At 54.4% G+C, this 23,587-nt stretch overlaps 1 protein-coding gene across 5 annotated transcripts in view; it reads right to left on the bottom strand.

The window, feature by feature from the left end:
• Positions 1-23,587, bottom strand: part of KIF2A (kinesin family member 2A) — a 61,053-nt gene that overhangs the window by 10,162 nt on the left and 27,304 nt on the right. For 2 of the 5 annotated variants that reach the window (XM_029064260.1, XM_029064263.1), the window contains exons 2-15: positions 18,801-18,895; positions 17,393-17,512; positions 14,933-14,987; positions 12,967-13,089; positions 11,659-11,759; positions 9,647-9,742; positions 8,669-8,723; positions 7,398-7,560; positions 5,710-5,800; positions 5,561-5,624; positions 4,988-5,079; positions 4,640-4,782; positions 2,993-3,197; positions 823-933 (exon numbers count right to left, since the gene is read on the bottom strand). In XM_029064260.1, the coding sequence (XP_028920093.1) occupies positions 823-933; positions 2,993-3,197; positions 4,640-4,782; positions 4,988-5,079; positions 5,561-5,624; positions 5,710-5,800; positions 7,398-7,560; positions 8,669-8,723; positions 9,647-9,742; positions 11,659-11,759; positions 12,967-13,089; positions 14,933-14,987; positions 17,393-17,512; positions 18,801-18,895 (1,514 nt within the window). Of the gene's footprint in view, positions 1-822; positions 934-2,992; positions 3,198-4,639; positions 4,783-4,987; positions 5,080-5,560; positions 5,625-5,709; positions 5,801-7,397; positions 7,561-8,668; positions 8,724-9,646; positions 9,743-11,658; positions 11,760-12,966; positions 13,090-14,932; positions 14,988-17,392; positions 17,513-18,800; positions 18,896-22,836; positions 22,923-23,587 lie in introns of those variants that run through there. The other 3 variants (XM_029064262.1, XM_029064264.1, XM_029064261.1) reach the window with 2 other exon arrangements.

Raw genomic sequence — 23,587 nt, 5'->3', positions numbered from 1 at the left:
CGAGATCCCGACGCGCTCCGAGAAGAGCGGGGGCTAGCCGACCGCAGGGCGGCAACCAGCCGAGGGCCTCGCCGCTTCAGAGGGTGAAGGGAGGGCCGGGCCGGCGGGAATTCGGGCTGCCTGCGAGGAGCTCACAACCCAGTCCATCCACTGCTCCTTCCCAAGGAGTCTCTGGTATTTTCAGTCAAAACGAGAGAGCGCTTCTGGGCGCCGCCTGACTCTGAACACCCCCGGTCGTTCCGGCCTCTCCTCTGTCGGCTTTCTTCTCCTTCCCTCTTCCCTCCCCTGCTCCATTCCAGCACGAACTCCCTGCTCCTCCAAAGCGTAGTCCGTACTCAACGGTCAGGCCGCCGGCCCGCTGGGGCCGCCTTGCCCTCCGCTCCCCGCTCAAGTCTGCCAGACCGTGGTCCCCCCACTTTGGAGGCCCGCCTAGAAACGGCTCCTCTGGAGGGTCTCCCCCGACTAAGGCTCACTTCCTAAGCGGGTCACCCCAGCCCCGGCCACCCCGCACCGGTCGCGGGCCACCCGCCGGCCCTTCACTCATAGGCGTCTCTGACTTCTGCCATTACCGGCGTAGGGTCTGTTTTCTTTCTTGCTCCCCTGTAGGTCTTCCATCTGTGCCGGCCCCCCTCCCCTATCAGACGGCACGAACCCCGTCTGCTTCTGCCCTCTACCGTCGGGTCCCTGAGAATCCAGTCTACCAGGGACTAGATAAACCCGGGCGAAGACGGCGATGCCGTCCAAAGGACGGATCGGGTCTGACAGGCCCGCGCCTGGCGAGGCAGCACCCCGATGTGAGCGGCCCCAAGACCGACCACTTACCATGCACGTGCGGGAGTTTTCACCTATGAAGGAATCTCGTAGCACCTGAGTGAGCTTGCTCGCTCTGAAGGGAGTGTGAGGTTTGTTTCGGCCCAAGGCTCTGATGCACTCCTGAAAACCGAGAAGGCAAGACACAAGTCGAGAGCAGGCAAGAGCTTCGGCCAAGGCCTCGGCCAAGCGGGGAACCGTCACCGGGGGCGAGGACGGGTCCCTTGGCGCTGACGGCCGAGTCCCACCGGCAGAGTCCCACCGTAGTCGCGGAAGCAGGCGACGGCACCGGACAGCGGAGCCGAGGCCTCAGGCGGACGATGGACACGACGCCCCAGCGTCAGGCCGGAGAGGACCCGGCTGGCTCTGCTAGCCCCGGCCAGCCTACCCGACCTCGAATCGCCGGGCCCAAGGCAATCGGGAACTCTCAGATACCGGCAACCTCTAAGCCTGGAAGTTTGGAACAGACGTCACCCTCGGGCTTTCTGGTCCATCCGCCCATCTGCCCCACTGGGTAAGCCAAAGCCGCCTCTGCCATGTTCCCGGAGGCACGCCCGCTTCTGGCCCGCCGGGGGGAGAGAGCCGGCTGGGGGGTTTCTGGAGGGGACGCACCTGGGGGTTTCTGTCCCATCCCCACCAGTATCGTGTGCCGAAGGGCCAAGGAGCGCCCACCCGGAGTTCTGCCCCGCATCTCCGCGTCGAGGCCCGACACGCTAGAGGCTCTATCTACTTCAATTCCCCGGGGATGCCGACGGCTGGCCTGCGCCGGGAGCCCCAGCAGCTGCCCCGGCGTCTGCAGAGGTTACCTGGCGCCTCACGGGGTCTTTCAGACCACGGGTCAGCCACCTCTTGGCGGAAGCCAAGCTTCCTCAGGCACCAGACTGACCCCGTGCTGGACTGCAGGCACCGTCCAGGGGCTTCTGCGGGGTTCGCTCTCTCTGGCGAGTGTTCCGTCGTTACACTTCCCCCTCAGAGACCGTGATCGCCAACGGCTGAGACTAGGATTAGGCTCGGGTTGCCTATCTGCGGAGACCCCAGGGGACAAGTGCAGTTCATAAACATAAGGCCACGGTGTTACCGTACCTGACTCTGTCCTCCTGCCCCAGGACTCCGTCTCTGAGAGTGGCACCTGGACACTTGCGAGGAACCATGCGCTGCCTGCCTGCCTTCCTACATAGCCATCCTCCAGGTCAGGGTTGGACCGCTCAACACCCTGACCCTCCCCAAGTGACCCAGCTAGTATGGACCCTCCAACACCTCCGACTCCCCTTCTAGTAACCCATTATGACCTACTCACACGCGCTTTTCCCCAAATCTCCTTCGAGCCTATCGCTGAGTTTCTGTCCCCGCCGGGCCCCACTCCCTACCTTCCTGAGGGAGCCGATTCCACACACATAACTTACTTTTATGCCAAAGTGTGTCTTTCGATGTTCTGAACCCGCTACCCTGACGCTTCAGTGGACCCTCCTCATTCTGCTTTTGGGGGACTGGGGAAGAAGAACAAATCGGCGCTCTCCCCTAGATCCTTTTTTAAACGGTACTTAATGATTATGATATTTGTTAAGCTCCTACGACGTGCCAGCCACTGTTCTAAACACTGGGGTAGAGACAGGCTAACCAGGCTGGACACAGTCCACGTATCCCACGTAAGGCTCACGGTCTTTAGCCCTATTTTGTAGATGAGGGAACTGAGGCCCAGAGAAGTGACCTGCCCAAGGTGACGCAGGAGCTGGAATTAGAACCCAGATCCTTCTGAATCCCACCCCAGTGCTCTTTCCAGTAAGCAAGCTGCTTCTCACATACGCTTCAATCCCGGCTTTTCCGCACCTTGTGCTCTCCACCATCAAGTGTCCCGATGCGTTCGGTCTCTCTCTTCCGGGAGGCCACTCCCCGGCTGGGCACCGCAGGACGGCCCTGCCCTGGGCTACCCTTACCCTGAAGAGCTCTGCTCTGCCCTTCCTGACGTGCGGTGCCAGGCAGACCCGCCCACACCCAGTGTTCCCGGCTCAGGAGCACCACGGTCACACCCAGTGGCCCCGGACTGAGCCCTCAGTTTGGCTTCCCATTCCCGCCGCCCATCTGGGGGTCCGGAGGCTCCGAGACGGTTCTCCCGGGACGTCGCTGGGAGCTCAGGCCCGCTGCCGGGTCGGGCCAAGAACAGGGCGCTCTCCCCTCCGCTCACCTTGAGTGCCAAGAGGCTCTTGTTGATTTCGGCACCTTCGAGCCGCGTTTGCCTGTCTGCGCTGGATGTGTCGGCTCCCCTCTCGTTCCCGGCCAGGTCGATGAGGGAAAACTTGCCGTGCAGCTTTCCTTTCCGTCGGAGGATGATCTGGAACACCGCGTGGCTCCGAGACGAGTGCGCGTTGGCAGAGGTCTGCCCAGACGTCCTAAAACGGGAGGAGTAGCCCCAGCGTCCATCACGACAGACCGTACCAAGTGCCAGTAGACCCGCCACCATCCCGGGGCGGTTCCAGCCCCATTCCCACCCCTCCAGGGAGCTGACAATCTGATGGGGAGAGCGGGCAGAGAAGGGACCATTAAGCCCCAGGGAAAAGCTAGAAAGGGCAACAACGAAAAGAGGAAAACGCACAAACGTGTGGGCAGGGAATAGGTCTGTTGTTACATTGGATTCCCCCAAGCGCTCAGTATGGTGTTTCGCTTACAGAAAGCGCTCAATAAATACGACCGAACGAATGAATTTATCGGCAGGCGGAGGTGCCCAGCAAGGTATCGCTCCAGGGAAGGTCTTCGGGACCAAGTGGCTCTCCGGGGGGCTGCGGTTTGGTACGGCGGAGTGAGGAAGGCCTCCCGGCCCGGTCTCCTCAGCAAGCGCTCCATAACCCCCAGTGACAATGTCGGCCGGAGGCAGGAAAGGGTCGTGAGCAAAGCGCGGGGGAGCCGACTGAACGAAAGCCAGGGCGTGGCCGGAGGGCAGGCCGGGCAGGGGAGTCAGCTGAGGCCCCGGAGCGGTCATTTATAGAGAAGCAGCTGAAGAGGAAGCTGCCGGAGACGTCGCCCTCGAGTCTGCCGAGCAATGCTTTCGTCTCCCTCCTGGGACTTACTCATATTTCAGGATTTGCCCATTTCCATCCTCGAGTCAGAAAGGAAAAAAAAAAAAAAATCCAAGCAGGGAATGGGATGGCTTTCCCACTTAGAAACGGAAGCTCTTCCTGAAATCGCTACCCTAGGCTCTCTGAGCAGTGTTTAAAATCGTCTTTCCCTGGTACTCTCTCAAGAGCCTGATCTGAACCGCAAGAGAAATCTTTCCAAAACCTGCTTGAGTTCCCGACCGCTCTACAACGCTACACAGTCAGGATTGCAATCACCCCCTGGAAACGGTTCAGAGAGCCCAGAGGCACGATACCGACACCAAGAGAGCCACACAGAAAACCACCTCAACGGTAACCTGGTTGACTGGGGAGAAAGGGGAGCAGGGTCCGGGTAGGGTGAATTAGCATCTTCTCTCCCTGCCGCCTAGCGCCCGGTTGTCTTTCTTGGTGCCCGAGAACTTCCTCTGGACAACGTGCACCCGTCGGGGGTGACACGAAACGGAGTCGGAAGAAATACAGTGCTCTGCACACGGTGAGCGCTCAATAAAGAGGACTGAATGAAGGAAAGTCCCGCAAGCACAGTGTGGGGACTAAGGTGTGAGATTCTTAATACGCTCCGGGAGAGCTGAGTTCTTCTCCAGTGACCCGCCCCTAAAAGCCCAAGAAACCAAACCCTCCGGCTGAATCCGGGTTGCCACGTCCCGGTACGGCACCTTCGGACCGGTCCCTGAGAAGGCGCCCGGTGGCCCCGACTTGGCTCACAGGGAGTAAGGAGATACCTGCAGCTGTTGCCTATCTCAATGAGCTTCAGAACATCTTCAACGCATCTGACCTCCCGCTCCTGCAAGCCCACCACCTGGACTTGCTGCTTGCCATCCTCCAACACTCGTAGTTTGGTCTTCCTGTTTAGCAAGTCAAACACCTGAGACAGAGCAGATCGCACCGACTTAGCAACCGAGCTGCCAGCGAGAAGGTGGCGGAAAAGGGAAAGGGAAGTGGAGGCAGCGGGCGTCAACTGGCTCGGTCGCAAAGGCACCGACGGGCTCTGCGGGTCTGAGAGGCGGCTCGCGTCTCCCGTTCCGACGTCCGCCAGGCGGTTCCCGGATAACTACCAAGTCTGCCCTTACCTTACCGCTATAAATTTCAAAAAATGTCGCGTAAACTTGAAGTTCCAGCTTCTTGTAGTTTGGCTTCTTTAACATTAAAAAGACATCACGAGCTGTGAACCAAATTTCAAATGAAGTCAATATTCGTTCTTTAACCAGCAGAAACCTCCCGAAGGTGGCCGACAAGTGCCATCCTCCCTAACGCAGATCATCCAACCCTCTCTTTCCCCCTCCCAGAACTCGGCACTGGCCACGGCACCCGTAGTGAGGTGGACTCAGCCGGCCCGGAGGGGAGCGAGGAGGCCTGCCCGCTGTTCCCCCGGGAGGAGGTCCCGGCCTTTGCGTCAGAGGCACGTGTCGCTTTTCCCACCACCTGTCCGCTAATTCTGCTGCACTGTACCCTCCCAAACACTCAGTAAGCGCTCAGGAAGTACCACTGATTGACTGAGCGAATACACGGGTGGGAATCGGACAAGCCACAGAAATGGCTAACGCGCTGCGGTGCTCCCCCGGGCCTCTAAACCCCCCCGCCGGAAAACCCTCCGCCCAAACAGAAAAAGGTATCGAAAGGGGAGAGGGCCTCCGAGGAGTTACCTGCTAGGGCGTAAATTCCTTTAGAACAATCCTGGTTCTTGCCAGAAAAGTCACCACCCATGGTCTACGTGAAAAAGAATGGAGAAGGTTGTGAGGATGGTGTCTGGAAAGGAGCAACTGGAATAGCTTTAGGCTGCAGTGCAACTTACATGGGTTTTTCCACTGCCCGTTTGCCCATAAGCAAAACAAGTGGCCATTCCCCTCTCAAATATAGTTTCCACCAGTGGCCTGGCTGTAAACCTTAAAAACAAAACACAGAACTTTCAGAACGCCACTCTCCACACTTGGGTCTTCAGGAAAATGAGCGTTAAATACAAAGATGACGATTCACCCTCTCGGTCGAGAGGATCTGAGCGTGGGCCGCCTGCCGACGAGGACGACGAGACTCTCTCGTCGGGTCCGACAGCCGGGCCTCGGTCTGCCACTTCGGGTCCCCGAGCCCGCACGGAGTCACTGACAGTAGGGCCGATGATAATTATCGTGCTCGTTAAGCACTATGTGCCGAGCGCTGTTCTAAGCACTTGGGTAGACACGAGCTAATCAGTCTCTGCCCCACAGGCGGGTCACGCTCTTAATTCTCATTTTACAGATAAGGTAGCTGAGGCCCATAGAAGTGAAGTGACTTGTCCAAAGTCACACTGCAGACGTGGCAGAGCTGAGAACAGAATCCAGATCCTTCTGACTCCCGGGCTCATGCTCTAACTACTAAAGCCACGCTGCTTCACGGGGCTACTGCTCGCCCCATGTCAATGGCACTCTGGCGCCCGCCATCTTGGGCAACGGGAGTAACGAGCTAACAGGTGGGCAGATAGGCAGCGGGTGTGCAACTCCTGGGCGGTCTTGGTCTACGTTAGCCAGCTTCAGGCCCGGCCGGGACGGCAGGGACCCAGGCCTCCCACGCTCTCTGCCGGCCCGCAAGCAGGGCTTAAAGTTATCTGAAACTAGACTGCGAGCTATGTTACAAAAGGAAAGACACGATCGTTATTTCCGGGGAACTCAGATGTATTAAACTTGATCATGATTTTGGCCAAAGGGGTTGTAGCCCGGATCAAGGCCAGGAATGCCTTTAGAAATGTGAGCCGGGCCACTTAGGAATCCCAGAAGCGCCGCTCCCGAGGTGGCAGAGACCAGAGGGCAGGGTCTCTGCCCTCGGTTCCCACTCCTTGAGCGAGCCCGCCGGCCCGGCTAACCCAGCTTCCCGAGACTTTGAACCCGACCCAAACGTTGCCAAAAAATGACAAGCATCAGGGTCCGTTCGGGGAGGAAGCTGCCCTAATTCCAATCGGCGGTCCACCCGGAGGGCAGGAAGCCGGAGGGATATCAGTGTCGTCGTCGGGGGCCAGGGGACGGTTCCGGTGGGCCGGGGGCCAAGGAAGCCCAGTGGGTCCCGGGCAAACCCAAGTGTGCTCTCTGCCCGGGTCTTACCGGCCCAGAGGTCTCCATTTCGCCTCTGCCTCTCCCTACTTCGGGTGGCTACTGGAACAAAATGAGGTAAAAGGATGGGAAACGGCATTCTACAGATTCAAGGGATTATTTCTGGGACTCTTCCTTTTGCCACAGAAGCTTTCCTTCCACCACGTCCTTTCCGCTAATACCAAAGGTGGTCTGATTTTGCTGCCTTCTTCCCTTCCTCCCTCCCTCCCTCCCTCGCTCCCACGGATCCCTTCAGCCGACAAAGGGCCGGGGAGCCAGATGAATGGGGTTTCCGGAGGCTTCCACGGGAGGAGAAAAGAAAAAGAGACTGAAAATAGAGAGGGGTGAGGGTCGTTGGGCGGTAGGAGACAAGGCCAGATCTCTCGGTCCCCAAAATTCTTTGAGAGGAGCAGCTCACACATACCTGTACACCATCTCATTGGGAGCAGAATCATCGAAGGCGTAGTCAAAGCGAAAGGTTTGGTTTTCTAGGTACCGGGTCAAATCTACTTTTTGTTTGGGCTCATGTACCATCACGACATCTTTACTGGGAATTGTGATCACATCGAGGTCTTTCATTACCGTTTCTAAAACATAAATTGAAGCATCCATCAATGCTCGGCATAAGATTCTGGACCAAAATCCCCTCGAACGCAGGGAACGTGTCTACTAACTCTTTTATAGCGTACTCGCCCAAGGACTTAATACACTGCTCTGCACACAATGAGAGCTCAGTAAACACAACTGATCGATTGACTGACTGATAAGACTGTTCCTGGACCATATCTCCCCCACGGCATGCCCGGCTCCAGGGGATGCACCAATTCAATCCTTAGGATGGCAGAACGGAGACCAGCCCCTACCCCAATTCTCTGCTCCAATTGGGCCGATGGCCCCTGAGAGCCCAGGGCCCTTCCCTGGGGCGAGGCTGAATGCGCGGCCCGCCCCAACACATCTCCCTTAGGCCCCATTTTCCGACACGGGCATAGGAAGTGGACTTCTGAGGCTATCCTGCCAGCTGCAGCCCCATTCCCCCAGACCTCAGGCCTCAGTCCCGCCCAGCCGAGGCAACAACCATCCCCGCCGGGATGCCCCTGCAAGGACGTGCCAACCCGGGGTAAGGTGCCCAGGTGCCCCCTCGGCCCCTCCCCGGGTTCAGAAACAGGACACTGACCTTCCCTGTCCCGAGCAGCCACAGACCCCGGGGACGGGGAGGAAGGGAAGGAGGAACAAAATAACCCCTTCATCCCACGCCCCGGCCCACGGCTCAGAAGACCCGGCAGGGTGCCAGGGTCCCACTTCCAACCCCGGGGAAGGGAATGCCCCGGCAGGCTTGGGACCCAATCTGAGTCAGAAACGGAATTCAGGACTCTGGGCCCCAGAACTTCACCCGGCGCTAACACAAGGTGAAGCTTCGCCCCGGCCCCGGGCAGACGGGTCGGGCCCTCTCGGGGGCTGGAGGGCTGCGGGCCGCAGCAGGCGTGGGAGGAGCTGGATGCCCACCGGCGGGCAGGAGGGTCGATGGGGTCGCGAGACTCGGTGGGATCGGCATCACAGCGTCCGCCTCCCCTGGGTGTCTGACCCTCGAGAGCTTGCTCAATCCCGCGGTCCCAAGTGACCTCGGATCAGATTCCTGCCCAAACCGCACGGGTCTCCCAGCCGAGCACCAACAGCCAGGCCGCCGGCCCGCCGTACCTTTCTTGTTGAGCGGCCGTTTTCTTACGCAAACGCATATCCTGTGTTCATCGATCTAGAAGAGAAAAAAAATCCAATTCTGAGACGTCTCTTTTTAAGACTTCACTTTCTGCATAAAGAAACTCCAAGATGTCTCTCTTACATTTCACCGGATGAAAGAGGCACAGACAAGAGACAGATGTCCTGGCCCCCATCCCACACGTTTAACAGGACAGTGGAGCAGATTCCTGACCTCCCACAAGTCGACTCATGCAGCCCCGTTCCCAGCCAAGCCCCACAGATCCAATCTGAGAACTCTCAATGGTCCCGGAGGGGTCACTGCACCACCGGAAATTGCCCCAAACTCTTGAGCTGCCTTTAGGTGAAGAAGGCTCATGCCTCCCCCTACACTACTCCCAGAGGGACCCTCGCCCACCGGGCCCCCACAGCCACAGTTCACTCCTCGGTTCGGTGACCGGGGGGAGCTGAGCCTCGGCTCCTGGCCTGACCCAGCCGCGGCCCGAACCACTGCCCCGTCCTCAGGGTCTGAGTGTCGGAGTGACATCCGCGTGAGCGAGGGGACTCCAGGCTCCTATCTTGAAGGTGCTCCGGGCCTGGTGGTGAGGGTGGGTGTTCCCGTTGCTGCATGTGGCTCCCCAGCCTGATACCCTGCATAACAGGGGAGAGGCAGAGCTGGGGGACTCGCGGAGTCATCTCTGCCTGCCCGAACACGGCTGGTGGGGTCCAGCACGGTTCCGACGACGCCGGGGCTTCTACCGGACTGGCCCGGGCCCGGCTGACCAGGCCCGGCCACGGGAGGGGGGATCCTTCGACGTCCCACACGGGACGGTCTCCCAGAGCCAGGGACCGAGCTGGAAAATCCAGGTTTTACCGCCCGCGGCAAGAGGACGGTAACATTTGCTTCCATAAAACAGACATATCTGCATTGAATCAAAGAACTCCTGGCCAAAATGGAGGGAAAAGAGAGCAGCTACTTACAGGATCTGCTGTGGTCAGGGGTCTGTAGTCCAAACTTCCTCTAAAGTCTCTGATCATACACATAATTTCATAATTCGGGTTGGTGGCATCAACATCCTACAACAAGACAGCGGTGGGCGGTCACCAGGGCGCAAGATACTGGCAGGAAGCAAGGGGTCAAAGCAACACTTCTGCTCTGACTTCAACCGATCAATGGGGGTTCCTGAATATTCATTCAGTCGTATTTACTGAGCGCTTACTACGTGCAGAGCACCGTACCGAGCCCTCGGGAAGAGTTCAACCGAAGCAAGTTCCCTACTTCCTGACCTCAAGGGGCTCACAATCTCAAGTGGGTGAACTGAAGGTTGCCTGCAGGCAAGTCCCAGGATCGGGGAGAATCCCGGCTTTCTTCGTGGGTGGGACATGGGGGACGAGGCAGGGGTGGCTCCCGGGAACCATCCCCAGACCCTTCCAAGGAGCAGCCGCTTCCTGCTTTCTCTGAAGGACGACCGTCCACCTTGCACAGTCACCTCCCCATCCCTCGCTCCTCCGGCCAGCTCCATCCCTCCTCCCCTCTCGTGGTGGAAGATGTCCTGGGCCGGAGACAGGAAGAGTCATGAAGGAAGAGGGAAACCATGGGGCTTCCAACGTCTGCGGGGGCCGACGCAGGGAACCCAACGGCACGATCCGAAGCCTCGATACCCTTCCGGCTCCACCCAGCACCGGACTCTTTCAGGAGGCCCCTTGCCAGATGGGAAGTGAAATAAGAAGAGCTGGTGAGGGAGGGCTCGGACTGCTTGCCCGGGAATCGATCCAAGCCACTCTGGAACGTCTGGTTGGCCCAATGGATCACGGCTACCAAACCCAATCGGGCGGCACCTACTGTGTGGAGGATCTGCTTGGAACCTACCACGCGCAAGCCTCAAAGCGGGGCGATGGGGTCCGATGGGATCTCCTAAACCGGTGGGGTCTGATGAACAATTCTGTCATTGCCTGGTACCCACTTTTGGTGACTCCGGAGACTTCAATCCCTTCTCCTCTGGTTTTTGTCCTTCCAGACTGACAAGTCCCAACCCCGTTGGTCTCTCTCCTCCCCGACTCCACCCTCCGATCCCCTTGGCAGTCTTCACTGTCCTTCTCCTGCTCCAACTTGTCCTTTCTGAGGCCCAGTGAGCCGCAGCACCCCAAACCACGCACGGGCCTGGGCGCTTCGGCTTTAACGCTGAGGCCGAGTCCCGATTCTGTTTGCTCTCCCCATCCTGGTGATGGCCAGCATGCTGTCGCCTTCCTGGTTATCGCCACGCAACGGCCCAGCGAGTCAAGGGAGCAGTCAACCAAGGGGCTTCGTAGCCCCATTCCCAAGGAGAGACCGAAGGAACCCTCGGTCGCCCTGGATTCTGCTTCTCGAATGTAGTGAAACCCACAGGATGGTGCCGGAGGGACTAGGACCCACAAATCCCTCCCCATCCTCGGAGTGTCTGCACGGAGATCCCAGGGAGCAGAAACAGGAGGTCTCCATGGGGGTCGGCTCGACAGAGGGACCAAGATCACTCTGCAGGTGCAGTATGGCAGTTATCGGCCTCGCTCGTCCCCCTCAGAAGGAACCCTCCGCTCGGCTTGCCCCCTCCACCACTGAGTTTTGTTGGCAGGGCAGAGAGAGGAGCAACCGGAAAGGGTGGGGATTTTAGTGTCCGTGTGAAAAGATACTGTACTCTCCCAAGCGCTTAGTACGGTGCTCTGTACATTGGTGGGAGTACTCAATAAATACCACTGACGATGATGATGAAGGTGACAACTTCATCTATTTGTCACCGCTTGATAAACTGAACAATGACCTTTTTCTTTGGATCTCCATGGTGGGTCAGGACAACTAAGGAGTTTTGAAAATGGAATATTCATTAATCGGTTTATCTATTTTTTTTTTTTCAAACAAGGTAGCTACCTAAGTTTGTTGACGTCCCCCGCCATCAGACTCCCTCCCCTCATTCTGCCAGTGCCAAAGCGGTGCCTAACATCAAATGAAAAATGCACACCTGGGCTCTTTTTTCTCTAAGCTCTTGCTGCTGCAGCCTTCTTTTTTCACGTTTTTCTTGTAACTTCTCGACCTCTTTCACACAGTTGGATTTTCTACGTGCTGCAAAGAAAAACAAAGCCATGCACGCTTGAATTAAAGGGATCCCTTCCTCTGGTCAAAGCACGCACCGGTGGATCATGCACAGAGATCCCAGGGTGAGAATTTATACAAATGAAAAGAATGACGAGGTCATGAACAGGGCAGAGCACAGGCATCAAGGGTGAGCATGGGAGGAATCAAGCATCCTGTCTACAGTCTAAGGGCAAGGGGGAGACCTTAGAGAGTCAAGGAAATGAGGAAGAAAGCACGGGGTGCAGGTCAGTGCTTCCTGCCTCAAGCCACTGGCAGGAAGGAAAGCCAAGGAGGCCAGGAGGAGACAATGGGCAGCTTGTTAGGAGAGACGGACAGTACGGAAGGACTCCGACGGGGTTCTTCTGGATCCAGCTAGGGAACTTGAATATCCAGGCCCACCGACGTCTAGCCTCCCGGGTATCTCCGGAGTTAGAAATCAGACCCGGGTACCGGGTGTTTTCACAAGCCGGCCTGTTCTCTGGGCACGAATGCCAGGGCTGGTGGCATTTCAGAGCCCTGGGGCCGACCGGCAGGCTCGTCAGGAAGACAAATTAGCTTTGTCGGGAGCCGAGTTTCACCCCAGGCCCTCCGAGCGGGCCCTGCCGCGTGGGCCGCTGGCAGCCACGGGGGTCCCAGACAAGCACCGCCAAGACCCACCACCTCCTGGGACCTCTAGCCCCGATGACACGCCACGTTCTCATTCTGACTTAAAACTACAAAGGAAGAGTGTGCACTCAACCTCCCACCAAAACTGGTATATTTCAAGACGGGATCCCCGGGACAGGCCGGGACTACTGCAACTAGCTGACTCCTAGCTAAAAGCTACTACAAAAAAAAAAAAAAAAAAAAATCGCTTAAGGATGGGAAAATGAATATGCAAATAAGAGTCGGGACAATGACCCAAACGGCATGATACATGTGATCTCTTGGTGTGAATTCCAAGGATGGGGTAGTCAGACATAATCTGCCGTCTAGATCGGCCTCGTTTCGTGCAAGTTCAAAAAGAACTAATTTAGGCTCCTCGGAGCCCGAGAATCCAGAGTTGGGTTCACCACAGTGACCAGACAATCTAGTTTTTTGTTTTTTTTTTTGGCCAGGCAGATAAAGTGTAGCCATCTTGGGATTTATCTGGTTGACCAAGAGTGAGAACATGTATGCCTCAAATGAACGAATCCTTGATACGCGGTTTACATACAAGGGGGTCCAAATTCCTTTTTTGCAGCTTGAACTGGAGATATATCTGAAACACTACCATTCTGTTGTGCAGAGGCAGACTGGTCAGGAAGTTGACTAGGCCGGGCACGGGCAGAACCAACCACTGTAAATAACACACACAGTATCAGAGGAGAGCACAAAAATCAACATTAAAATACATTCCTCACAACTATCGCGCTCCTCAAAAGATTGCAATAACCCTGTTAGGAGCCATTTAATCATTTGATTTTACACTACGAAGGAGATTTCTGTTAGAAAAATGAGCCCTTCTGAAATCCCATCTCCTTCGAGGGGCTTTCCCTCATGAAAACACTCATCTCCCCACCCCTCTCTGCCTTAACTTTGGAATCATCTACACACTTGGGATCATAATCCCTCCGTAAAGGACGTTTGGAAACGCTTCGGCTGGAAATATTTCCTTTCCTCTTCCTTTATTAAAGCTACAACATTAAGCTCACGGAAGTCTGTATCTAATTTAATCAATCATTCCACAACATTTATTGAGGGCTCACTCTGCCTGGGCAGAGCACTGCTCTTGGGAGAGGACAACATATTTCGTAAACACCATCCCTGCCCTCCGGGAGTTTACACTCTAGAAGGGGAGAAAGACACTGAAAAAAAAATTACGGGTAGAAGGAAGTATCAGAATTTAAAGGTAAAGTACACGAGTGCTGTGGGAGAGGGGCTGGGTTGAGTCGCTAACTGCATGGGGGGGGGGCTCTTCAAGTGCAGAGGGGAAGAGGAAGTTCTCAAGTAGCAGTTGGGTGGAGAAGTAGAGTGGAACCCCTGAGCACTTGTGCACTTTAATTCTAGAAACTGTTACTTCGACCTATCCCAAATTAATTTCAGTGGCTGTCTCCCCTCACTAAACTCGAGCCCCCTGAGAGCAGGGATTGTGTCCATGAACTCTATTGTGCTCTCCCAAGCGCTTAATACAGCATTCTACCCATAGGAGCCACTCAATAAATTCTGGTAGACGGGTAAAATATAACCCCATATCCAAACCTGGCATAAATAAATACGGGATTACTGAGGGGCTCGAGGAAGCAGTCGATCGATGGTATTTATTGTGTGTTTCCTGTGTGCGGAGCACTGCACGAAGCACTCGGGAGAGTACCAGAGGGTTTGTAGATACGATCCCTGACCTTGAGGAGTTTAAGGCCTAGCGATATGGACAGGAGGGTAGGAAAACATCCCCACGGACAATTTCCCCTAAATGAGTTGCACGCCTGATTCTGAATAATTGATCTATTAAAGTTTCTCTTTCCTCCTGTGAATATCTTAAAAATGCCAAGGACTCGGGGAAAAAAGCAGAATTTCATTTAAGTCTGCATTTCTTGCCTTTTTAAACAGTCACCAGTCCAAACAAAACTTTGATGGGCCCAAAATAAATAAATGCATTTAATCTGCCTGAACATGAAGCACCTCAAATCATTACACAATTTCGAGGGAACTATTTTAAAACACTGGGCCGAGAATTACTCGAAAGTTTTTAACTCAGAAGTGGCTGTTTTGAGATTTAAACTTGCATTTACCTGAAATGAGTCACGGTAGCAACTGAGAATATCTACGGTTTATTACCCTGGCCATCCCGCTTTCCCAAATGGCTTCGGTGCCATCGCTGGCAAAGACACAGAAAAATCCTAACGAATTCTAACAAAATGGAAAATAAAGCTGAAGCCCGTTTACTTATTTTAGGGAACTGAAAGGAATCTCTGGATTATATTTATGAAACTCGTGGTTTAAAAGAACATTTTAGACCTAATCAGAACATAAATGGATAGGTGATAAGTCGTATTTCTGCTGCTCCAAACGGATCAAAATCCCTCTGTAAAGGGTGTTTGGAAACGACTCGGCTGGAAATATTTCCTTTCCTCTTACTTCATTAAAGCTACAACCTAAGCTGATGGAAGCTGAAATAACTAATGGTCTAATTTGTATCTTACCTCTATTATCTCTTGCAGGAGTGTCATTCTTAATTGGAGCCACAGTCCGCCGATTCTAGAGAAGGAAAAAATGGATTTCTCTCAGATTTTCCCCATTACCAATCCCGACTGGCAAGCTCTCCTTCCTTGAACGAAAGTGAGTAGTTATCATCTACAAAAGCAGCAAAAAGGACTCTGGAGTTTCACATCCTTTTCACATCCAAAACGTGCGCTCAACAGAGCGGTTCCTGCCACCTGTAAGTCTCGAAGACAGTCTGCATTGCAGCTTTTAAAACAGAAGGTATGCTGCTGGCCGCCAGCCCAGGGGCGACCCTTGGGCCGCTCAGGACGTGGAATTCCTCAGAGGGAGCTGCCCCGTTCTGCTTCCGTCCAGGGCGTGTGTACCCAAGAGGCTGCAGTCGTCCAGGCCACGCCGGCGTAAGGCAGGACGCTCACACTGACCTAGTGGGACCCCAGTGAGCCGGCGGGGCTGGGCTGCAGCCAGTGTCCTCTAGGAAATCCCTGACAAAATGTTTAGAGAGTGTGCGGGGGGTGTTGAGGGTAAGGCACGGAGACGACGGACGGGACGCGGCCAAGGGAGGGCTGGAGGAAGCGGGGGAGAAAGGTAAGAATACAGGTTCCCCGGTCCTGCTAGTTTCTGAGCTACTCTTACTTGCTCTGAGCAAACAGGAGCTGCTCAGAGTCCCCCGCAACCCAGGGCAGACCACTAGGACCTCGGCCCTCTTCCGGTTCCCCGGGCCTCAGATAACCACACGTGACGACCCAGGGCCGGCTGCAAAAATCCTCAGGTTTCAAGCGTTCCGATTCTTCCATTATTATTATTATGATATCTGTTTAGCGCTTACTAGGTGCCAAGCACTGCTCTAGGCACTGAGGTGGATACAAGTTAATTAGGTCGGACACCGTCCCTGTCCCACGTGCGGCTGATAGCTACAGTGTGGTCCTTCTGGCGGAGCACCCAACTGCCGCTCCCAATAAGCTCTGAGCAGGAATTCTCGCCATTTTTCAGACAACGGTGTTAATGCTCTGCAGACGGTTTGGGAATGTGGAGAGGAGAGACAGGTGGCTGATCCAAAAACAGACCGGGAGAGCCAAAGCCAGGATACTTTCCCAAAAAGGGCGAGCCAGTGTGAGCGCCTCGATTTGTTAGGAACAGCCAAAGAAGCAAACAGAAGAGCAGCCCACGGACATATACGCACACATGACAGCCTGGAGCCAGCTGCATACCCTTCACACTGACTCCGGGTTACCTGTCAATCATATTATGGCTGGCACTTATCCTATCCTGCCTTGATTATTCCATCGGCCTCCTCGCTGACGTCCCTGCCTCCGGTCTCTCCCCACACCAGTCCATATTCCATTCTGCTGCTCGAATCATTTTTCTTCAAAAACGTTCAGAACACGTGTCCCCACTCCTCAAGAAACTCCAGCGGTTGCCCATCCACCTCCACATCAGACAAAAACTCCTCACCACTGGCTTTAAAGCACTTTAGCCCTTTGCTCCCTCCTACCCCACCTCGCTACTCTCTTACAACCACCCAGCCTGCACACTTCTTTCCTCTAATGCTCACCTTCTCACTGTACCTCGATGTCGTCTGTCTCGCCGCCGGCCTCTCTCCCACCTCCTCCATCTGGCCGGGAACGCCCTCCCTCCTCATATCAGATAATTGCTCTCCCCCACTTCCATCCCTTATCGAGGGCACATCGCCCCCGAGAAGCCTTCCCTGACTAAGCCCTCCTCCTCTCCTCCCACTTCCTTCCGCTCCGCTCTTATTTGCTCCTCCATTCATCCTCCCTCCCATCCCCACAGCGCGTATGTATCTGTGTGTAATTTATTTATCGATATGAATGTCTGTCTCCCCCTCTAGACTCTGAGCTCGCTGTGGTCAGGGATGTGTTTACTTGTTGTTATACTGTACTCTCCACCACTCTGCACACAGTAAGCATTCACTAAACGCAACTGAATGAATGAGAAGCAGCGTGGCTCAGTGGAAAGAGCACGGGCTTGGGAATCGGAGGGCGTGGGTTCGAATTCCAGCTCTGCCACCTGTCAGCTGTGTGACTTTGGGCAAGTCACTTGACTTCTCGGTGCCTCAGTTCCCTCATCTGTAAAATGGGGACTAAGACCGTGAGCCCCACGTGGGACAACCTGATTACCCTGTATACCCCAGCGCTTAGAACAGTCCGTGGCACATAATAAGCGCTTAAACAAATACCATAATCGCTATTTGCCTCCCCCCGCCCGTCAGCTTCCTCCGTGGCGCTCCGTGCCCCAGCAGGCACATGGCCGGCAGGGTCCAGAGGCAGGAGGGACGAGCCACAGGCCCTGACACCTGGTCCCCCGCGCGGGGTCCCGGTCCCGCAGTCTTCACGACCGGCCCGAGGCTCGCCCGGCGTCCCCGGCCCAAGCCTCCGCCAACAGTTCCAACCAACTTGGCCTGGGCTGCCATCGTCACTAACCTTCACAATCTTATTTACTTTGGCAGAAGGAGTGGGAGGTGGGAGTGTTTCTGGGCTGGGTTCAATGTCCTCATCAGGGGCCAGGTCGGGGTTAAGTGAAAATATGCTCTCCAGGTCAATCTGTAGAAATAAAAGACAGAACTCCACTTGAGTATATTCAGTCATCATTCATTCAATAACATTTATTGAGCGCTTACTACGCACAGAGTACTGTACTAAGCGCTTGGAATGTACAATTTGGCAACAAATAGAAACATATATGGGGGGGGGGGGCAGAAATCGAATCTCCCTACTTTCCTCTCCCTGTTAGACTGTGAACCCGTCGCTGGGCAGGGATTGTCTCTAACTCAAGTGCCCAATTGTACATTCCAAGCACTTAGTACAGTGCTCTGCACATAGTAAGCGCTCAATAAATGCGGCTGAATAAACGAACATACTCTCCCCATCTTCAAAGCCCTTCCCCAAGACCTCCTTTCCTCTTCTCCCACTCCCTTCTGGGTCACCCTGACTTGCTCTCTTTATTCATACCCTCTCCCAGCCCCAGAGTACTCATGTATATATTTGTAATTTCATTTATATTAATATCGGTCTCCCCCTCTAGACTATAAGCTCGCTGTGGGCAGGGAATGTGTCTGTTATATTGTTACATTGTACTCTCCCAACTGCTTAGTACAGTGCTCGGCACTCAGTAAGCGCTCGATAAATACGACCGACTGACTGACACACAAACACACGTACACACAAAGTGATTTCAGTCCAAGGTTGCCAGGGTCACGAATACCAGGACAGCTAAATTATCCCGAATCCACTGGAGAAGCCCCATTTGAGGGTTTAACAACAACTCAATCCTTCCACTCCCCCAACGGTCTGAAGATGCCCACGGAGTACAGGGAAGAGGAGACTGCGGTTATAAAAGGAACCGTGACAGATTCTATTACACTTTGGTGAGCTGGGTTAGCACAAAAGCGGTGTTTCCATCGTACGGTCAACGCGGTTGATGACGCGTCCGACGGCAGATGAGAAAAAGGGCATCCTATTTTCCAAATAGAAACAATTCTCTGGAATTTGAAATCAATTTGTAGGCCAAGGTTGGGAATAAATACCTTTTCAGAGGTATGCATTTTCTTACAGTCAAAACCACTCTCTTAGGACAACCAGAGGCGGGGAAACAGCCGTTAAAAAAATCAGTGAAAACAAGGACAGCACCAATTCACCGAACTCACTGTTTCAAACCACTTTTCTATGAGAACGCACACTCGGGAAATCCCACATCATACAGTAAATAAAATCCAGAACCTACAGTCGAAGGAAGAATCATAGAAAAGATTACGGTTGAACTCGGACCCAAAATGCTCGCAGCGGTATAAAACGTTGGAATCACCCAAGGGGGTGAGGGGAATCTGCATACCTCTTTGCCCTTTGTATCTCCATTCTCGATCCACTCCACGGTTATACTTTCGTTATCTTCGTTCAGAGACGTTACCATGGCTTGGTGTATCCGGCCTAAACGGGAACAGGAGGCATCGGGAGGTCAGGTCTTTGGAGATCACTCACCAGCCATTCTCCACATGGAACACTGCACCCAGGGCGGAGGGAGATTCGCCAGGGTCGGGCCCCGCGGATCAGGCCAAGAGGGAAGCCCACTCCCCGGTCCCGCAGCCGGCGGGCTTCGGTAACGCGAGATCCCTCCGTCCCGGTAGCCGGAGGGGCCCTCCCGGCCGGAGCCTGGCCTGGGTCACCCACTCCCCGCCGACAAGGTATCCCCCTGCTCCCCCCCAAAGGAGTCCGGTCAGGGGACCGTAACTTTTGGAGCCACTAAATGAACTCGTCATCGTAGGGAGCCCAAGTGGGTCTTTTGGAAAGACAGAAAATCCCGTAAAGAGCTGGCCAGGAAAGGCTCAGCTACCCAAGTAACGCATGCCCCCTTTCCTGGCCAAGGGAAGAACCGCTGGAAACCAAAACCGCCACCCGGCACCCGCTCTAGGTCTACTCTTGCCCACAAGCAAGGCCTATCCTCCTCTCTCCCGACACACACTCATACCATGGCTCAGCCCAGCAGGAAGCACTCCATGAATACACTCATCACCAGGCTCAGCAAATGTCAGTTTTATCTGAGTCAAATAAAAGCCACGACCGGGCAGATCAGAGGTTCCAAAGTAGCCGATTACCCGAGTGGCCCTTGCGGGCAGGCACCTCAGGTGGAGAGGTCCAGCTCGGCACAGAGGTGGCAGCAGGAGGCCAGGCCCACGCCTCCTCCCGCCCCTCTGCCCGACAGCCCGGGGCGTTGATTTCCGGTGCCCAGCCTCCCTCCGCCTCGGCTCCGGCCGAGTCCCGCGTCTCGGAAGCGGCATCCGCGTCCATCGGGATCCGGGAGGGGACGCGAAGGCCTGGGAAACACAGGGGGTGGGGGGACCCCAGGGGACTTCCTGGGTTTCCTCGGCAGCCTTATGGATTCTGTCAACTTCTACAGAGCATCTTTCCGTGCGGGTCCCTAAGACAACCTGACGTATTTACACGGGTCCCGTTCAGGGTGGGCAAGTGTGTGTGTCCCTGGGCCACCGTCAACCAGCTTTCCTTTTCATTTCTCCTCACCTTCAGAAAAGGCTCAGGCTGAACAGGGGCAAAAAAAATCAACATTCTCCATCTCTCTGGGCATTTACGAATGTGGCTTTTTAATTTTACATACACACACACACACACCCGTACCCCCACCTTACTCTTGCGGTTCAAAAGGTGACCCTCCAGCCCACGTGATTTTTATCGCTGTGCGGGACTGGGGCCGGAGCAGCGTTGGCCGCGCCTCGGCACCGGTTACAGGCAGGGCCGTGGTTCCACTCAGCTTCCCGATTTCCCCCAGCCGGCATGTCTGTGTGTTACGGCTGACTCCCGGGAGTCTCCAAAACCGGGTGCGCTGTTGTGGTTGTGTTGCCTGGCAGCTCTCCCTCTGCCTAAGATACCCCGCTCCCGGCAGGCCACCCAGCAGCTGCTCGGGCATTCTGTTCGCGGGCAGCCATTCTCCTCCCGGATCTCAGCCGGCCGGCACCTCTGGGAGCCCGTGCCCTCTGCCCTCGGGCCGAGTCTCGGGTGGGATTTCCCTCGGAGGGAAGGACGGGACGGCCCCGGCCGCTCCGGCTATTCCATAAAGTCGGGCCGTTCCTCAGGTGGGTGGACTTGAAAGAAGGGACGCGTCTCGTCTCACTCCCAGCAGTTGCTAAGGGAGGGAAGGTGAGCGCAGTCGGTTCACGCTGGAGCACGGGATATTTCGGGACACCTGAGGCTCGCTCACTTCTGGAGAAAAACCTAGTCTTTAATAATAATGTTGGTATTTGTTAAGCGCTTACTATGTGCCGAGCACTGTTCTAAACGCTGAGTTAGATACAGATAATCAGGTTGTCCCACGTGAGGCTCACGGTCTTAATCCCCATTTTACAGATGAGGTAACTGAGGCACCGAGAAGTGAAGTGGCCTGCCCGAAGTCACATAGCTGACAAGTGGAGGACCCGGGATTAGAATTCACGACCTCTGATTCCCAAGCCTGAGCTCTCTCCACTAAGCCACGCTGCTTCTCAGTGTTGGTATTTGTTAAGCGCTTACTATGTGCAGGGCACTGTTCTAAGCGCTGGGGTACATACAGGGTAATCAGGTCGCCCCACGTGAGGCTCACCGTCTTCATCCCCATTTTACAGATGAAGTCATTGAGGCACCGAAGTTAAGTGATTTGCCTATAGCCACACAGCTGACAAGCAGTGGAGCCAGAATTCGAACCCATGACCTCCGACTCCCAAGCCTGGGCTCTTTCCACTGAGCCACGGAGTCTGGCTTTTTTAAGGCAAGAGGGTTGCGGAACGCAGACGGGCTCAGGACCGAGATCGCTGCGTCGGTCCTGAATAAGCCTGCTCTGCTTATCGTCATAGCAACACAACTCGCTTTATGGAATCAATTTTCTGTCGCCACCCAATACTGTTTATAAGGGCCAGGCACCTCCCTTCTTTAAAAATGATTTCTAGGGAACTCAAGCAATGAAACAAGCACAATTTTTTTTCCAAAATGAAGCACACAACATAAAATCTGGTTTCAAGTGAGACTAAAAGGTGAGGGACTCGCCACGCAATACTGACTGTCAGGTTAATTTCCTTCAAACACGGAAAAGAAAACACTCATGAGAAACCTGTTTTGAAACAACTCTAAAATCAGGACAATTAAAAAACCCAGCAAATTCATCCTTCTGCCTCCAAAAACCAGTTTACTTCTACCTACAGTAAAATGTAAAATTATTCTGATGCACAAGAATGTTGGTGGAAGTAAAATCAATCCCACAAATCTTTTCTCTATTTGAAGGGCATAATGATCTGGAATTCCAAATCTGAATCAATCGATCAAGCAATGGCATTTACTGAGAAGCAGCGTGGCTCAGTGGAAAGAGGGTTTGGGAGTCATGGGTTCTAATCCCGGCTCCGCTGCTTGTCAGCTGTGTGACCATGGGCAAGTCACTTCACTTCTCTGTGCCTCAGTTACCTCATCTGTAAAATGGGAGTGAAAACTGTGAGCCCCACCTGGGACAACCTGATCACCTTCTATCTACCCCAGCACTTAGAACAGTGTTTGGCACATAGTAAGCGCTTAATACCAACATTATTATTATTATTACTGAGTTCTTAGTGTGTGCAGAGTGCAGAGTACTCAGAGCTTGGGAGAGTGCAATACAAAAGAGTTGGTAGACATGTTCCCTGCCCACAGTGAGCTTGCGGTCTGGAAGCAGCGTGATTTAGTGGCAAGAGCGTTATCCTGGGAGTCAGAGGATCCGGGTTCTAATCCGGTTCTGCGCACCTGTCTACCATGGGACTTGGGCAAGTCAGTTCACTTCTCTGTGCCTCAGTTACCTCATCTATAAAATGGGGATTAAGGCTGTGAGTTCTATGTGGGACAGGGACTGTGCCCAACCTGATTACCTCGAATCTACCCCAGCACCTAGTACGGTGCCTGACACATAGTAAGTGCTGAACAAGTACCATTTAAATACATAAAACACACACGTATAATTTTTTCTGTTGCAACACAGACACACCATCCCTTGAGAAACAATCTGGGGAAGGCTGCTACAAGCAGCCAGACCAATATCACTCTCCTCCCTCGTTCCTACTCTAGAAAAAAAATTCCTTCTTGGTTTACGAAGCCATGGGAGAAACGACAGAGTGGCAGACCAAGGAAAACAGGGCAGGAAGGAAACCACCACCTCCGCCAAAGCCTTCGGCAGCTCCCGAACAGCCCGTGGGCTCAGCCGCTCAGAGCTTCGGACCTCTGGGGTCGGACACCAGCCGGCTCCTTGACCCCCCGGTCCGCCTCTTCCCCTCACCTCCATTTACGCCCTTAACTCTGCCCAATTACCCTACCCACTGTCCTTCCACTCTGCTTTGCCGCCGCTCGGCTCCTCCTCCCCCACTTACACTTATTTATCTCCATCACTTGAGTCTTCAATTTCTCCTACGTTTGCGGATCCGGGTCTGCCCTCTTTCCAAACGAGACCGAAGCTTCTTCAAGGCAGGGCCCCGATCTCACTCTTCCTTCGTAATTCCCCGGAGCACCTAACTTCAGGGAACGCTTGATCGACGTCACCCAACAGACCTGTATTCCTGAATTCTTTGTTCCGAGCTGTGGCTCTGTTGCGATACCCGAGGGCTCTGACGGTAGGCAAGCCGATAACATTATGACTACGCAGAACGATCTTTCCCTTGTCGGGACTCAAAAGCAAAAAAAAAGAAGAGGAAGCGATACTGGGGTAATGCCCCGTTAGAGGTTGCCCATGGCGGGCACCAGCACTGATATAAGGGCATATATTCGAACTCGGATCTTTCAGTAAATTGGATCTCCCCCATCCTAAAGTGGTAGGTCTGAACTGGGGTTAGAATGAAACTCTCTCTAATGTACTTTCACTAAATTGAATCGTCATCTGGACCAAGTACCCTTGAGTAAAATCATCAATAATAAATGACCTTAACCCTACAACTGCAAAGAAGTGAAGCCATGGCAGTTACCGATGTAAAATAAATTTCAACTGCAACATTCAACGTGGGAAATCCTTAAATCTGCTAATAAAAGCAATCGATCCGTGGTATCAATAGAGCGCTTACTGCGTGCACGGCACTGTCCTGAGCGCTTGTAAAATGCAATAGAGTCAGCCGCCAAACGTCCCGACTT

The sequence above is a fragment of the Ornithorhynchus anatinus genome, chromosome 1, assembly GCF_004115215.2.
Source record: "Ornithorhynchus anatinus isolate Pmale09 chromosome 1, mOrnAna1.pri.v4, whole genome shotgun sequence".
Lineage (NCBI taxonomy): Eukaryota > Metazoa > Chordata > Mammalia > Monotremata > Ornithorhynchidae > Ornithorhynchus > Ornithorhynchus anatinus.
This window is presented reverse-complemented; position numbering and strand designations above follow the sequence as displayed.